This window comes from Zosterops lateralis (assembly GCF_965231275.1).
Source record: "Zosterops lateralis genome assembly, chromosome: 4".
Taxonomy (NCBI): domain Eukaryota; kingdom Metazoa; phylum Chordata; class Aves; order Passeriformes; family Zosteropidae; genus Zosterops; species Zosterops lateralis.
The window spans coordinates 39,220,037-39,238,054 of NC_139765.1; the positions used below are offsets into that span (position 1 = coordinate 39,220,037).

Consider the following 18,018-nt stretch of genomic DNA (forward strand, 5'->3'; position numbering starts at 1 on the left):
AGCATCTGAGCCCTCTTGTTGGAATAGTCAGCATGACTTGTCTCAGGTCACAGAAGCTAACCAGTGACGGGGTGGGGTGAGGCTTTAGTATACAGACAAATACGTCAGACTGTGGAAAAATCAACATGCGTTTTTGTAGATAGAGGAGCTTTGTCATAATTATGAAGTTCTTTGACGAAATCAACAAACTGATAAACCAGGGTGATACATTCATTGTAGTGATTTCAAAAGAGCCTCTGGCACTGACTCTCAGCAGTGCTGCTAAAGAGTACCAGCTGTCACAGGCTAGGAAGGAAGCCTCTGCTGTGAATTAGTAACTACCTTAAAGAGAAAGGTTAACAAGGTAGCAATAAATAGTCATTTTTTACAATGTGGGAGAGTAGATCGGACTCCCTCAGGGATTCGTGTTGGGACCTGCACTAGTTAGCATATTCAGGAAATGGTCTTGGAAAGAGACTTGAGTAAAAGCAGCAGCACAGTTTGCTGCTGATGCAAAATCCTGGGCAGTAGTGCACTACGAAGCTGATAGCAAGGAGTTTCAAAAGGATCTCCTGCTGAACAGCATGGGTGTTGGACTAGAGGTGGAAATTTGGTCTCTAACTGCAATGTAATGCAGGCAAAACCAATAAAGGCAATAAAAGCAAAGCAGTGCATTAGCAGCTAGTAAATTGAATGGAATACAGTGGCCTTTGGTTCTGGTTTTCCCTACCAAATGATTTACAAAAAGCTGAATATATCAAAAAAGATTGTGCTGTACCTGACCTGTTCTTTCTACCCCTGACTGTTTATTCCTGGTCATTAAGTTCAGAAATGGGTTAGGGGTACTTGTGTAGTCTGATACAGTATGGCCATTTGGCAGCTAATATAGGATAGAGAAACCAAGATGGGCAGGGGGCTGGAAAAATGGTGTATTGCCTTAGGGAGGGAGCTACAGGAAGAACTTACTGCTGTTGCCCACATGACAAAATGTGCCAGATTCTTCTCAGAGGTGCAAAATGGTAAGCTGAGAGGGGAAGGACACATCCTGCTAAGTTCTGCCTAGATTCAGAGATTCATTTATTTATCTTTTTTGCTCTCTTTCTCTCTTTCCATCTCTCTATCTCTCTGTCTCCTTCTGTCTTTCTATCATGAAGGTGGTCAAATACCATAAGGAGTTGCCAAGAGGGGCATGTGACCTCCTTCCAGGGAGATACCCAGAGTCTGGCTGGGCATGTTCCTGAGCAATCTGGGCTGACTGGCCCCACTTTGCCTGTCCTAAGTGGCCTCCAGAGGCCCTTTGCAACCTATGGCTTCTGGCTTGGTAAGATGGGCTCTTACCATGTGCTTGTGCCCTAACTATACATTATTTCAGATGGCATATTCATGACAGAAGTGGAATATATTTGCTCCAGGTTAACAACTACATATTAAAACTCAATTCAAGAGCATTGTGGGGCTAAGACCCTTTGGATTTGGCATAAACAAAGCCAGAGTCAGCTATGGTACTTTCTGTCTAGTGGCTTGACAAAGTATTAAAATACTTTGTAAAATGTCAAGAAGAGGAGTTGATTGTCAGGGTGCAGCTATAGCAGGAGTTGGTAAGTGGTACTGTTGTCCGTTCTTAAGGTTTTTGGTTTTTTATTTCCAATGTCTTCTTTAAACAAATTACATAATTCATTTGTCAGACACTGAATGATGGGGAAGAGGACATGGCATAGCATGTGCTGCCATGTCCCGTGATGTGTTTGTATAGGTACATATTCTCTGCATCTGGATCAAACCTGTCTCCAACAAGAAAGTCAGTAAAAATATGTTCTTCACCCTGACATGCCTAACTAGGGTCAGTGCTTCTTCGTACTTGGGTTAAGATCTTTGAAAGGTAAGATAATGCTGTTTGTGGCTGACTGCTTCTGTTCAACACCTGGCACACATGGCATGAACAAACAATTCAGACTACAGTAACACCCAAAACTGCCCATCACTGTTTTCTCCTGTAACAAGAACTTGTATTTGTAAGCTGAAGATCCTGCCACAGCTCAGCAATTTAACAACCGTGTATTCCTCAGCAATACTTGTGGAATAAGCTGAGTCCTATAGTTTTAAAGAACAAATGTACTTCAACTTAATTACAGTCAGGCCTGAATAGAAATTAAAGGGTTTGCATGTCTGTTAGTCTGTATGTGGGTAGAAAGGCAGTGAGGTTAAGATAATAGTCTCAAAATGTATTCTCAGAAAACATTTAAAACCACAGCAGGGTGTGATTGTATGCAAATAAGTATTTTTGCAATAGCAGATTAAACACCTTATGGAATTTGTATGGAAAACTGCATGCTTGTACTTGATGCAAAGTATGATTAAGCACCAGTGTGTGGAGGTTTTGCCTTTGGTCAAAAATTAAGGCAGATTTAAATCAATCAATGTTTTTTTCAGTCTTTTCACCACGTATATTATAAATTATGAATGGTGACTACTAGAGAGAAAACATAACTTTCTCCTTGGGTCTGCATTGCTACAAGAATATGTTCCACTTTGATTTCCAAACTGTAAATGCAGGGCAGTAGCAGAAAATCTGGTGATAACATGGCAACATGTAGGATATGAGACAGTAAGGGAAGAAAACTGGCAAATTGATGTAAACCTTTATTAGAATAGCTCTTACTGTATGTATTTTGCATGGGCTTACAGACAGTTTTTCACGAATGGGTGAATGAAGCATTTCAGGATTACATTTAAATAAACTTTTTTCATGTTCAAAGATTGTTAATATGACCCTCAGGCAACCTGGTGCCTTTAGGGGCAGCAGGTACCTTCTCAAAAAGCTATCCTTAGCAATAGTGGAAAGACCTGCATTAAGAAGGTTTGGAAAGGGTGGAAAGATCTGTCACAGGCAGATAATCGCTGCTTTGCTTGGTCATTTGTATAGCTAAGGGACATTAGGGTTGGCAGAATAACTTAACTGCCTTTGGAAAATACTCTTCCATGTTAACTTCTAATCTACATTACATACCAGAGTTGTGTATCTGCCCTTCTGAAACTCTTTTCTCTTACACACAAATTAGCATGTCCTGCACAATGAGAGTGATACCATGGCTTTCCTAGAAAATTGTCCTTTGCTATGCTCAGGAAGAAGTTTAAAGGAACATTTAAAGTTGCAACCCGATTTTTTTTCTCCTAGCAGTGATAGAACTGATTTAACAAAATCAGATATAATGATGACTGTTTTAATCCCGTGTTTTTCCTATCTGGAGTAGAAAAAATAAAATAAATTAAAAAATAAAATACAATAAAATACCTCAAATGAACTTTTATATAAATAGTGACATGAATTGGACTCACGGCAATATGTAGTTTCTCTGGGATGGATATAGTACTTCAGGAAAAACATAAAAGCTTCTCTGAAAAAGTCAAATTATCATATTAAGAAACAGTAAAACACACTCTCTGTATTCCAAAACAATTCTGCCTACTCAGCAGTAAATCTACAGAGGGAACCCACTGGCAGGATTACACTTCTGCCTCTTAATGATAATTTGTTAGTGAAAGCAGTGGTCAAAGGAAGTGCAAGGTCAGCTGTTCTGAACACTGGTAGAGCAGGCTTCACCCTCCTTCATGCATGTGCCCTTGTCCCACAGACTCCAAAATCACATCTGGACATGAGTAGATAACTAAGCATTGTGATTTATAGAGACAGTTAAAAAGTGAGCACTCTGAAATGTATCACCTACCCTCCCCTGGAAGGGTCTCACCCCATCTTAGGGAAAGGCTTGGTTTATGAAGCTGTTGCTGAGTACTGATCATACCCCAGTGTTTTAAGAGAAGAAAAGCATAAATGCCAGGATTTTTTTTTTGTAATTTCTCCCCATCATATAAGGAGTGGGCTTCTTCAGGAAAAAAAAAATAACCTTATTACCATGTGGGCAGAAACCACCAAGTGAAGGTAATGGGCCATCCAAAGTGATGAACCACTCCAGGCCCTTGAAAAAATAACCTTTAAAGTTAGAGCTGAGACTGACAGTGTAAAAGTCTGTGGAAATAACTTCGGGCATGTTCCCTCAGAAGAGGCATAGAAAAAGAAAAGGTGATTTGTGGCAAAGCAGAATTATTGGTAATGGCATGTAAAGCTGTTTTTACACTGCCTCATTTTGCAGCCAGCATATTATTTCTCACTTTTAGGACTGCCTAAGTTCACACATAAACTCATAGAGGAAAACTACATAATTGCTTGAAACAAGGGAAATAAAAGCAGAGTTGTTAATGTAATGATATTTTAAGTAATAATTATTTCAAGCAGAAATAATTAGATTTCCCTTCAGTAGCATATAATAGCTTACATTTTAAGGCAATTTAGGGACAGAATCAAAATATATACCAACATTATTTCCTCATGCAGAAACAAGTATGGAGAAGAGTCTGAAGGATGGAGACCAAGGAAGTCTTGCTCATAAGATTTTTCCTGAAGTAGTTTGGTTCAGGTGGGACTAACTAACCTTATTAATAGGTTATTATTCCTCACTGCTTCACTGCTTCCAGGAGGAAGGAAAGATGACAGAACAGTTTTTGCTTTAATTTTTAAAGCATTTTAAAGCTTTTTTTTTAGTCTTGTGTTTACATTAAAGAACCCTAAAGAAACAGACTTTTAAGATGAATTGAGAAAAGCTGAAGTTTATGAGCCTGCCTCTTGGGGAAGTTCATTGCCCTGCTAAGAAAAATTCTGCTCCTCACAGCAGAGAGCTCCATTATGTCAGGAGAGCCAAACTGTGGACCACAGAGGAACTTTGATGGGCTTTTCCTTCTCTCTCTGTCACACTCTTGGCCTTTCCTGAGATGTTCAATTAGTTGCTGTTTGTGTCAGAGCTCAGGGTAAGACTGCATATGCTGGTTTTAAATGAGACCCACTCGGCAGTGCAGACCTCGGTGAAGCAGCCTGAAGTGTTTGGGATTTTTTGTTCTGCTTTCAAAATTGGTGGGCACAGGATTATTTTGTCAAAGTATGAAGCAAGAGGCTTAGAGATTTGTTCTTAAGTTTTTTCTCCCAAGGCTACTTAATTCTGTACCAAACGTATCCACTTCAACCCTCAAACAGCCTTTTGCTAATCTGAAATGGCAGATTTTCAGAATATTTTTGCTCAACTCTTTTTCCATCTCTCCTTTTTTAAAACCATAACATTTTTCATGCAAGTGACCTCCTGGAATACTACTTTTTAAAAAAATAAGTCTGATTTGTTAAAGATGGTGAATTCATAGACAGCAGCTGCCTCTCTTACCCACTACAGTCAGACTGAGTTGTGTTGCCACAGGATGAGAACTGTATTGTATTGAATGCTTCTTCAGATCAAAGTGGATGAAAGGTGTAATTTTAGAGCTGAAAGACATTGCTTACACTAGGAGTAAAGAACTGCAATTTATTATACCACCCATCCTATATTGCCCCTTGAGATTGCAGGCCTTCAGGCCTGGAACTCTGCCTGGGCATTTTACATGTGCAGTGTTCTCAGGATACAATATAAATAATAATATCAGTGAAGGGAATAGCCCTGTGGAGCAATCCACAACTGAGTGAACCTTTCAGATATTGTGGAACAAGGCCAGCATTACTTCAAAAACATTTCTTTTTTCACTAAGTCAGTCAAATGCCTAAATTAAAAGCCCACTCAATTGCTTTGGTCTTATCAGATAAAGTATCTGTGTGTTCATTTAATATGCCTCTCATGCATTTTATCTTTATACTTCATTTAAATATGAGAAGCAAACACATTTTATATAGTTGTTATTCTCCAATTACTACAAAAGCTTCTTGGAATCTTTGATCATGAGAATGTTATTTCAAATCCAGTTCTGCTTTGTAATTACAAAGTGTCTTCACTGAAGTTAGTTTGGATGCAATTCTAACCCCAGTAGGGTAAACCACAGTCACTCCTCAAAAAACCTGGACTATTGCTCCTATGACTATGGAGCAGTAAAGAGATCAGAATGAACCCAAATAATTGAGTTGATTTATGTGGGGGGGGGGGGGGGGGAGGTTTAGACAGAAATTCCTACCAAAGCTGTAATGATAACAAGCATCTGATGTGAAACATCAACAATTTAGCATTACATGGCATTTACAAAATGTTGTTATTATTAAATTACAGTAGATCAGCAAATTTTATTTTTTGTATCAGAGATACTAGGAAAGGGGTTCAGCCACAGCATTTTGGTTTCTTAGGGGTATTTTTACACAAGGCCACAGAGAAGTGATGTAGGTATAGAATGGCTGCTAACCAAGTTCAACATCCTTGAGTGTGCACAGCTATTCAATGATCACGATGTATCCAGAGTTGTCACAAAAACTGTCTCTGATTTAAGTAAGACTGAAGCTAGCACTCTACAGCATCAGTGTCAGATAAAGCTCAGGAAGTAACAGCAGCAGCAAAACCAAGTTACACTGCATTTTGTCTTACAGATAATTTGCCTAGTATTTATTGAGTGATGGAGTAGCTGTAGCATAGAACAGAGGAGAATAATGGAACTTACAAAGGGCAAATCATTTGCCAAGTATGCAAACTACAGTGCAAAAAATAATTTTACTGCAAAGTCAACAAGAGGGCATGGAGTAGCAATGGCTAGGTGACAAACTGACAAGTGGTTTAAATTTATGCATAGGGTATCTTCAGATTTCCAAAAGCCTTAGCTTAATACTTGTAAGGGAATGCTGTAAAGTCTTAAGTATCATGAAATATAAAACATTACTAAAATGTGGCTTCTTCATTTACTGATTTATTATCTTCATTCACCAGAGGTCTGATGGAAATTCACTCACTTCACAAGGATCAAAGGTCAGGTTTATTTAGTGGAGTACTGAGCATTTCCATCTCCAAACACAGAGGCAGAGCAATTGCAAGATTTTAGTACCATATGGAGTCAGATTAAACTATGAACAAAGTATTTTCAGACAATGAATCCATGAAGAGTTTTACTGCTTTTCCATTTTAAAATACACATATTGTGTCAGCCCAATCCAAAAAGTAATGATTTTGTTTCTGTCTTTTATCCCTGAGGGGGGAAAAATACTAGAAAGTGTTCACAGTCTTAGAAATATATCTTCTTTATTCTCAGCAAATGCACAAGGACTAGGATTCATTTCTTATTTACTAATAAAAACCAAGCAAAACTCACAACACAGTTTAGTTTAAATTCAGCTAGACTGTGCTCGCTATTTGAAATTGAATTGTGAATTTGAAATTCACTCGTTATTATTCACTAACTTAAATAATGTCGAGTGACTCTATCAGGATGCAGGACTAGCAGACCAATCAGTGATGAGATGCTCCAAGAGTACAAAGTACCACCCAGGAGGAGCAGCCTTGTGGTTGGTGACTTGCAGCCCAGGCAGTTGAGTGCACACCAAATCAGCCGTGCCCTCTGACATGGCCCACGATTTTCTGTCGTGATCCAATGCAATGTCCATTTCATCTAACACTGCACCTCCTGGCTGTTGCTCATAAGGACTATACAAAGGAGATTCAGAGCAACCACAAAATGTTGCAAAGCAGCAGATGCTTTGATCATTTTGAACACTATGTAGTAGGTGCCAGAGTTCAGTCTGTTTAGTTTAGTCCTGTGTCTTCTTCACCATACAAACATACTTAACCTGTAGCAAGAAGGAAAAAACTAGTTCCAGTTATGCAATATATATATATATACAGATATATTCTACAATCACTAAAAAGTTGTATAACTTCCAAAGGTAATGGGAACATAATTCCATCTAATTTAGACATATTTATTTACTAAGAGTGCAACTCTTTCCTGAGACGGTGGCTTTTTTCAGCTTGAAAAAAAGCACTCTGTTTGTTTTCTCCAGTGCCCTAATCACTACATGAGGTTATGTTTTTCCTTGCCTGTTCCCTGCCCAGTCCTAGAGAAGCCCTGCAGAGCTGCCTGTCTACAGCTCACTGTCGGCAGCAGCAGGGGAGAGTACTCTCATCACCTCATGGTGAAGAACTAAAACTGTGTAATGCAGATTCAGTTTCACTCAGGAATATTTAGCTTACCAAGTAAATGCTTTACCTACTACATAAACTTCCATAAAGAAACCAGGAAATAACACCAAAGTTAACTGCAAACTCCTCAAACATAACTTCTCAACATTCTCCTTTTTACCTATTCAGAGTTCAGTTGGCTTGGGACCTGAATGGAACTTCAGGTAGAACACAGTTATCACTCTACTCAGGACAGTAATTAAAACAAAAATAACCTGGATTAATATTCTTACTTTAAAAAACATAGAGATGCTTTTAATTATCATTCTAGATCAGAAGTTAAATAAAATATGCAAATTGAAAAAAGCTGGTTTGTAGACTGAAAAATAAGTGAGATTTGCCCAGCATTGCAGAATTAAGATATTAGAAGCAAAAAAGCTATTGGTCACTTCAGGTGAAAGTATTTGCAGAGCAGAAGCCAGTAGTAGATCAGATGAAATTTTTTTCTGTCCTAAAGTACAGAATTCCCCACAAGTGTGGGAATAAGAAAGGCCAACTTCTCATTTAACAAATGAACACCTTAAAAATACAGTCATTATTAGGGGTGGAGTAGGAAAAATACTGTATATTGCAATGTTAATGAAATTCTTTTTGTGGCCTAATCACTGACATTCAAGAGATTTTTTCTATGAAAATCAAAATGCAAATTTTAATTTTGGATGTGTATTACCTATTTGCAAGACTTTCACTAGAAACTTACATGACTTCATGTGCTAGCTTAAATAAATGGAAATAGTATGAATGAATCATAAGCAACAGTTACATAAATCCCAACTAAATATATATAACAAATTTCTTACTGTTGCTATTCTTTTCTACCATCCTAATTCTCTTTTCTTCCTCCTCTTAAGTGAAAGTATTCTTCTTGGCTGTATGCAGGAAAATTTGAAGTTCCTACACATTTGAAAGCCAAATGTTCATTTGTAGTATTCATTAAGCAGTAAGTAGTTAAAGAAGTTTATTAACTTTATCAACATTAAGTTGTAAAAAGTAATTACTTTAACTGGTGTAAAATCCTGCTATTTTGGACCTGCAACTGAGTGCAAGCAAAGTATGCAGTCCAATAGAATGTCTAAATTGTGTTTTGTGCTGTCATATTGTCACATAACCTTGGCCCGAAAAAGGAAAATACCAACTAAAAGCAACCTCAGAGATTCGTATTTTGAAAGCTCCTCCTCTTCCCAAATGATGAAAAATTGTAAACACTCATGCTTTATTTTGTGCTTCGTAGCACTGCACACTTGATTTGTTGACAAGGCCGCTGAACTGTTCCGTAACATGCAGGAGATAATTTGGTCACCTCTACAGAAACAAATACAGGTGTTCTCATCAGATGACCAAGTCTCAAAGCAAATGAGATCAACCAAAGATGTCACAAATATGCCAAAGTCCCAGTCATTAAGCTGCTGTAGAGACTGCAGAATATTGAATATTTTGGACATACCTGCCACCTGGTGTTTGGAAAACATCATGTCTGAAAACAACCTGAGAGGCTCTTAAAACAGTATTAAGATGCAAACATACACTGATGTATTTTATAAGGATGAAATGCATAAGCAGCAAAAGGTTGTGTTATTACCAGCAACTGTCTAGAAAGAAAATTAACACAGTGCTTTAATATTCCATCTCTACTGACTACAGAAATTCTTTAACTGTATCTACACATCTCCTGTCAGATAAAGGCACTTTTGGTGAGAAATGTCCTGGGCAACAGCCTTATAGTACTTCACAGTCTGACTGTAAACTGACTTATAGTACTTCACAGTCTGTTAAACTGAAACAACAGAGTTATACGAGATGGAGCTAGGTAAGAGAAAAACTGGTGATATAATACTGGGTTCTGAGTAATGAGTCATTGTCTGAAATTACTGTGATGAGTAGTTTAAATTTGTCTTAGCTAATGCCCAAGTCTTTATAGTGGAAGTGGCAATGACACTAATAGTTCTGCACATTTGATATTGATGCTCACTGGTAAAACTCATAACAGTAAACATGTAAACTGAGATAAACCATGTTTACCTAGCAAAATATTACTTCAAGTGGTGGCTAAAGCCTTAGTATAGGCAACTGAACAAATCACTGTGCAATTCAGTGATATAAAACTGTACCTATAGTACAGTGAGATTTTTTTTTTCTCCTCCTTTGCAAAGCAAGATTTAAATACAACTATGTTTCCCAGTGATAACGCATGATGAAGCCACAGCCTAAGGTCAGTCTCAGCAATATAAATAGCATTTAAATTTGCACCCTGGCAAGCACTAACTGGAAATATTTTTCTGGAATTGCATATTTGTAGGGCTGCCAAAAATGAAGCAGAGTGTAGCATTTGGGTTCGTCTTTTTCTTCAAAGCAATGGAGTTGAAATGCAACCGTGTCCTTAGATGCCCCACTCCATTTCAGTTCTAGTAACTTTGAAAATGATACACACTAGAAGATCAACACTTACTGTGAATTTACTGTGTACATACACGCTCTCAGGTGTTTGCATCAGTAACTTTTAACTGTAGAGCACATGTGAACAAACACAGCCTCTGAGGTCCGTTCAGTTCTTGGGAATGGCCTGTGCACAGCCAGGAGCTGGACTCGATCCTTGTGGTTCCCATCCAACTCAGGATACTCTATGACCGAGTCTATGATTAATTGTTGTTAACTTCTCCCAGAATTTATTTACTGTCTAATACTGGCCTCAGTTGCTTTCTTGGCATCTGAAAAAAGTGTTTTCTAATAAAAATACAGATCCTAACATGGAACTTTGTAAAGCAGAAGGTGCTCTTCCTATTGTCTTTTGACAGAGACTACTCACCACAGACAGCTGTGTTAGCAAATTAGGACTGTTTCCTTATTATTGAGAGAGGAGCCTAATGACTCTTCCAGGACCTTTGCAGAGAGTGCAAAGGAGAAGAAAAAAAAAATACAAAAAGTTGAAAGAAAAACTGAGGAAAACAAGACCACTAACTGCAAACAGAAATTACATCAGTGGTCTAGCATGCTGATGGCTACTAGCAGTGGAGCCAAGATCATTGCTCCTGTATCCTAGGACACTAGGCTGTTTATTGGATGCAAACAAGAAAAATATTTCAGGCTCCCACAAAAAAGTTGTATTCAAAAGGTACGTCTCCATTATTTTTTGGTCTGTTCAAGCCTGTTTCGGCAGACCTGTTCATGTTCGTCACAGCTCCTGCAGAACCTCTTTAATATTCCATTTGAGTTGGTCATCACTACTATTATTTTAACTGACAAATATGAAAATAATAATGTATATCCCAAAACCTGTGCTTTCCATTCCCATTTTTGTTTCGGTGTGGCTCATGCAAGTCTTATTCTCAGTGGACAGCTCTGAAAATGGCATTTTTCTTCAGCTGCTGCTTAAAAGGAAATTGGCTACTGAATAATGAAACCAAAGCACTTAGGCAGCCAAAAATTGACAAATTTGGATATTCTGCACGGCTAGGAAGGATCTGAGTGGACACCACGGTACAAGTTATTCCTCAATCTATGTGTATTCATAATACCATAAACCAAGTATGCCAAGTTGCTATTCTTAATGATAACCCTTACTCTACCTATTGAGTGATGAAACCTTCATTTCAGTTTACCAAGTCATACAAAAGCAGATCAATCAGCAGTTTGAGTGCTTCGTTGTCAAAGGACTGATAAAAGCACTGATTTTTTTGGGGAGCGCTTGCCAGTGACTTAAGAATTACCTGGCAGGGTTTGGTACTGAGGGGGCTACAGGACTGTCTCTGGGATGGACCTGCCACGTGCCAAGGCTGAGCCCAAGGCTGCTGATTTAATAAAGGGGAAAAAAAAAACTGCTTGGGCAGGGGAAACAGGAGCAGAGGGAGGAGAATATGTGAGGAACAACCATGCAGACACCGTGGTTGGTGAGAAAGAAGATGCTCCAGGTGTTAGAGCAGAGATCCACCTGCCGCCTATGGAGGACCCCACACCCGAGCAAAGGGATGCCTAAAGGAGACTGGGATCCCGTGGGAAGCCTCCACTGGATGGGCTCCTGTGGCCCCATGGAAAGGAGCCCACATGGTGCAGCTGTGCTGGCAGGACTTGTGACTTCACCCTTCCTGAACAAATGTAGCCCACGAAAAGCTCTCCCAATGGAGGAATTCGTGGAAGTGTCTCTTGTGGGAGGGACACCAGACTGGAGCAGGGAAGAGTGAGAGAAAGAAGTGGCAGAGATAACATTTGATGAAGTGACTCAGTACAGTGCAAATATGAAATAAACCCCTAAAAAACAGTACTGGAATAATTTGCTGCTTCTAAGCATAGTTTGTAGCACTGATGCATTTATATGTGTTAAAGCAGCTTTGGGGCTAGAAACTCTTACCTGTACATAGACAAGCTATTTAAAATCCTGTCTTCACAAAGTGTTTTCACTATGTTGATAACAAAGACATACCAAAAATCACTGTAACCAGACTTAAACAACTTACATGCCTTTGTATTTCAACCTCTGCCTTAAATCACAATATGCTACTTACAGTTGCTCTTGAAATCCTCAGCTGAACAGAGACAAAAAACATTAAAATAAAAAACTGCATATTTTATTTTTAGCTTTAAAGATGCATCGCTAAACAATCAGTAGAAAAAAAAAAGTAAAAAAAGTAAACACCAGCATTTTGTAAAATCACATTGAACTAATACAAGACTTAATACAAAGTTTTCATACACGACTCAAATGCAGTTTTCAAAGTAAAAGTAGTCTGGTCTTCAAGACCACTTCCACTTGAAATAAATCGTTGAGTACCCATAGATTTTAACTATAAAATAAGGATACATTCTTTCTTTTTTCTTCCATTTATGGAGTTGATTGCCACAAACTTCAGTCATTTGCCAGTGAAATTCTCATAGTCTCAGTTCCATAACTGAAGAGAGCTCATACAATTCCATGACTGAAGTCTTTCCATTTTCAGTACACACACAAGTCAGCACTTGTCACATATCTTTAGACTGATCATCTTCTTCAAGTTTTCTGATTTCATTCTTTAAACAGTTGATGGTTTCACGACTTGCTTTTAGTCTTTCTTTAAGCTCAGCAATTTCAAAACTAGTCTTCTTTTTGGCAGCTTCGAGCTTCTCCCTGGTTTTCACTTCAAGATCTGCAACTGTGGTGGTGATAAAGAAAAATATGTATTTTAAGTACCATGAAATTTGCTTTTTTTTTTAAATTGAAACAATAATTTGGATAGCGTGTGTCCTGGAAAAAAAATCCATTACTGTTAACCTCAGAGATTCAATGTTTGTAATCAAAATGGTATCCCCATAAGAACCTGGATTAAAAAAAAAGCTTGTTTTGCCTCATTGAGCCCTCAGCCCATTAGTTTTGCAGATAGTTAAACAATTCATAAAACAATTTTCTACAGGTTTTTTTTTAAGATTAGGTGAGGAAAATAGAACCTGACATGGTGACAGCAAATGCATGGGAAATTACAGAGAACTATGAATACAGTGACAGCACATGAGGCCAGAGGCACAGACTGAAACATGGGAGGTTCCCTGAGAACTTCAGAAAACTTTTATTGTGAAAGTGACCAAGTGGTGGCACAGGTTGCCCAGAAAGGTAGTGGAGTCCCCATCCCTGGACACAGTTAGAAGCCATCTGGACACAGTCCTGGGGAACCAGCTGTAGGTGGCCCTGCTAGAGCAGGGGGTGGACAAGATGCATCCAGAGGTCCCTTCAAGCCTCCACCATTCTGTGGTTCCTTCTCCATATACTGTAACCATTTTTTATGTCTCACTGGAGTTTAATTCTATGTATTTGAAAGCTTTGGTTATCTGACATCAAGTATTCTATTTTTTATTATTTTTTCATGCACAAGTTTTAGGGCAAAGATGGTAAAGCCAACAAGTCTATGAAGGCTGCAGAGACCACTCATATCCCATAAATTACGTAACTGTGGGCAGTGGAAAATATTATCAGCTTCATTAGCACATTTTAAGGAAATATTTATACAAAGAAACGACACAAAGTTTCTAGCTACTCTCTGGAGAAATATCAAAAAATTTTAAATTAAGAAAGTTTAAATTTGGATGTTTTTATGAATCATATTATTAAACATTTTCTAAACAAAAACTGTAACATACAACAAAACCAAAAATTCACCTCAAGACTGGAGGAACTGAAGCAGGAAATACAAATAGCTCACACATCCACATAGCCAAGCAGACATAAGCCATACAGGAATCCTAAATTTGAAGAGCTCCAAATTCATAATCACTCACCACTCCTAGCTCTAGGTGTTTGCTGTCCAAAAAATACCTGACATTTGTTGTCAGGTGAACATAAGGTCAGGTGAGGTGGACTAAAATGGATTAAAGTTTCTAATTAACAGGGCAGGATTTGGGTTCAATAAATACTGTATCTTCTAATTATATACTATATCTCCAGAAAGCAAATAAGAAATGAAATACAGAAGAATAGAAATGATCCCTGAAAGCATTACAACTTATGAACCAATGGATCTTTAATTTAATTTCCTTACTTCCCTTAATATTTTTGCTTATATTTAGAAACAAACTGGATAAAAGGACACAAAAACCATTATGCTGTACTGAACAAGTCTGTTATGAAATTACCTACAGTTAAAGAAGTAGAAGGGAACTTCAGACACTGCTCTTTATCCACAAAGGGCTGCTGGTTTGACTTAAACATCACTAACTGTTCTGTACTTCAGGCCTTCAAGTGTGACCTTTGCTTGCAGTGCTGAACAGTACTGTACCACAGGGTGGCCTTCATTTATTCTGTTTTAATTAATTTCAAAGATGTGAGACTAGGTGTAGTTCATGCTGTCACTCATCATACCAAGTAATTCCAAATTCCATTTTTTTTTTTCAGCAGCCATAGAGATAATAAAATCTTAGAAGTTTTCAGGTAAGTATTAATACCTTTGCAAAAGTTGAAGTTAAATTTAATGCAAAATTATCACTTTTTCCAGCATCCAAATCCATTGTACTGTTACAGCCCAGAAAAAAAAAAGCAAATCCAACTATAGTTATTTCTAAAATTAAAATACTTTAATTTTCAACTTACACTCTGTTTCATGTTTATAAGCACCTAGTGTTAGTTGACGAGACGTTGTTAACAGCTGCTGCATCATTGCAGTAGGATCTTGAAATATCTAATGGAGAAAAATGCACGGTATCAATAATACTCCTCAAAATAAAGTGAGGATTACATTAAGAATGTTCATACCATTTCATCATAGAATTCAGAAACTACAGTTTTCTTCCCCAGGATGGCATTGGTATCCGACTGAAAAAGCTTCAGCAAGTGATATAAAGTTACCTATGCAAAGACAGAATTTTATTAGCTTGAAAATTGTAGGGAACTAGAAATCTTGTTCTAGATATCAACAAGTAGTATTTGTTCTTTCAAAATAACCGTATAGGATTTAAAAATGCTTTAGGAATGCAAATACAAATGTCATATAGCTTCAGCAGAATTACTTTAACATTAACTGTTAAAACATGCCAATTATCCGAAGGCCTCCTGAGACTAAAAATGTCTGGGAAAGTGGTTTAGGACTGGTACATAAAAAATACTAATACTGCCTTCTCTGAAACATTTCCAAATGGGTGATTGAATTCAAACAGACTTTCTCAATTAATCAGTTTTAGAAAGTGCTTTCTGTGACCTCATGCCCTATTCTTGAGAAAACAAAGAATCGCTTTTCACTGAAACCTGTCTAATGGGGTTGCTCCTCCATCCCTGTGCTGCAAATGGCAGGGTGGGGAGAGGACTGGAAGCCCTCCATGCAGACCTGAGGAGCACCTGGCCCGTGGCTGGGGAGAGCACACACAGCCCTGGCTTCTCCCCTTCCACAACAGGCCCAGGAGCGGCGGTGGAACAGAGCAGAACACGACTCCCCTTGCTACTTCCTGCAAAGGAAGAGCCTGACAGGCTCCAAAACAGCCTTCCAAGTACAGCAGCAAAGAAAAAACACCCAACCAACCTTAAGACATCTTGGACGAGCTGTGAATGGAATTAATACAAGTCAGGATGCTACTGAGCCCAACAGGAAAGCCCACTGTTACCAACTGCCATGTAGTCAAGAAAAACAAAATTCAGTTTTGCTCTCATTTAGCAAAAAAATTGATTAAAAAAAGTATTGTTCATATGACAGAAGGAACTCAATCCTTCCAGAAATAAACATCATTTTCCCCCAGAACAGAGCAATCAATCAGGTTTCCTACCTAAACCTGCACAAACAAACCTACAAGATATGTCTAAAACACAGGAATGGAACGAAGAAATTAATTCCAGTACTTTATGCAACTAAAGATTTGTTTCAACCTGGTCTTCTTAGGCAGAGACTAATGCTAGCATAGTAGCCCTGCTACTTTTTGACTGATTTTGATCTGACAGAAAAAAAAAATTAAATTACTCAAATATCCTAGAACTTGGAAGCAATGTGGAAGAGAAATCCTCTAGTAAATGTCAGAGAAGCCAAGCAACAGAAAAGCACTCATGAATACCAGGAGTGAAGCACAGAAAGAAGAAAATGTGCTCAATCCTTAAAATAATTTTCTGTAAGAACAGACTTTTATTACTTCCATGGCCAATGAGACTTATCTTGACCAGCAATTTCCTAGAGCTCTAGGTCACCATAATTAATTATTTAAGCTTCGTTAAAAGTTCAATGTACTTACAGGTCTTTCATTTGGATCAATGAAAAATATCTTAATGATTATTTCGAATTCACCCCAGCCTGTTTCGGTGATTTCATATGGTGGTTTGGTAACAACTGCAATAGGCAACATAAAAGTGTTAATCCCATGATAAAGCTGGAACAAAAGCCCAGTTCTAGGAACAACTGCTGAAATGCAAAACCCACCTCTTAAAGGATTACCGTAGCTTTCATGCAACTTGAATTGAATTTTTTTCACGTATGCAGACATGTCCTAAAACAGAAACATTGTTATTTCTGATTATTCAGCACACCGAGCTTCTATTCAGTCACCTAAGCTACAAGCCTACATTCCTTCTGATCGTGAACAGTATTTCTTCTGACTCTGAGCACAGAAGGAAAGCAAAACGGTAAATCCCAAAACTAGTTCTGGCACACAGATCTGTTTGTACTGGTCCCCATGAATGTTCTCTAGTCTTCCCCTAAATGGAAAGATCACTCCAAAACCATAACCGGAGGCATGCCTTTGCCGTGGTTTCCCTTTTGGAAGCCCAGGATCCTGTCTGTTTTCTGTGTTACAGCCGAAGGCCCCCGCCCTCTGCTCGGATCCGGCTTTTCCAGCCCCACGTCCCGGTGCCGCCCGGCTGGAAATGACCCCCAACACCACGGGCTCCAACCCTTAGCCCAAGGCAAGCACCGGGCCGTGCCCCCGAGTGCCGCATCCAGGGGGTTCGCACACTGGCGGGACAGCAATTCCCGGTTCCCGGCCCGCCTGTTCCACAGTCCGGCAGCCCTGGGCCCGCTGTACCTCGTTCCGGTACGGCTTCACGTACACCGTCCACTGGTGCGTGTGCCCGTCCTCCTCCCTCTTCTTCCCGAAATACCGCGCCACGTTCCCGTACACGATCGGCTTCACGATGGTGACGCCCTTAGGGAAAAGGAACACAAGCGGGCACGGCGCGTTCAGAGGCGCCGCCGCGCCGCCCCCCGCGGCCCAGCCCGGCCGGCGCCCGCCGAGCCCGCACCTTCACCCTGCCGCCGGAGTCAGGCCCGAACTCTGCCATTCTCTTGAACATATTGCCCGGGGGCGCCGCCCGCCGCCGCCGCCCGCGCCCGCCCCGCCCGGCCCCGGCCCCGCTCCCGGCGCCGCCGCCGCCCCGCGACCGCCATCCCCCGCGGCTTCCGGGGCGGGGCCGGGCCCGGGCTGAGGGGAGCGCGGCCGCCGACGGGACCGGAAAGGGCCCCGGCTCCGGGCCCGGCACAGGGACACCTTCCACTACAGCGGGGTGCTCCAGCCTGGCCTTGGAACACTGCCAGCCCTGGGGCAGCCACAGCTGCTCTGGGTACCCGTTCAGTGCCTCAGCACTCGCACAGAT

At 39.7% G+C, this 18,018-nt stretch overlaps 1 protein-coding gene across 2 annotated transcripts; it reads right to left on the reverse strand.

Annotated features, from left to right (window-relative positions):
- Positions 1-12,537: 12,537 nt before the first annotated feature.
- Positions 12,538-17,752, reverse strand: YEATS4 (YEATS domain containing 4). Of its 2 annotated transcripts, XM_083860318.1 has the most exons (7): positions 17,668-17,752; positions 17,451-17,570; positions 16,850-16,916; positions 16,665-16,759; positions 15,208-15,300; positions 15,046-15,133; positions 12,538-13,120 (listed from the first exon to the last, which is right to left on the reverse strand). In XM_083860318.1, the coding sequence occupies exons 1-7, from the start codon at positions 17,716-17,718 to the stop codon at positions 12,951-12,953; spliced, it is 684 nt and encodes a 227-aa protein (XP_083716444.1). In that variant the 5' UTR covers positions 17,719-17,752; the 3' UTR covers positions 12,538-12,950. The 2 variants fall into 2 exon arrangements, with proteins under 2 accessions (XP_083716444.1, XP_083716445.1); XM_083860319.1 differs by lacking the exon at positions 15,208-15,300.
- Between the last annotated feature and the right edge of the window lie 266 nt (positions 17,753-18,018).

Coding starts and splice junctions, on each gene's coding strand:
- YEATS4 (XM_083860318.1), bottom strand. CDS start 17,718: ATGTTCAAGAGAATGGCAGAGTTCGGGCCTGACTCCGGCGGCAGGGTG. Junction 16,917..17,450: donor TGAAGCCGTACCGGAACGAG/GTACAGCGGGCC, acceptor TTTCTGTTTTAG/GACATGTCTGCATACGTGAA. Junction 15,134..15,207: donor CTGAATTCTATGATGAAATG/GTATGAACATTC, acceptor TTTCTCCATTAG/ATATTTCAAGATCCTACTGC.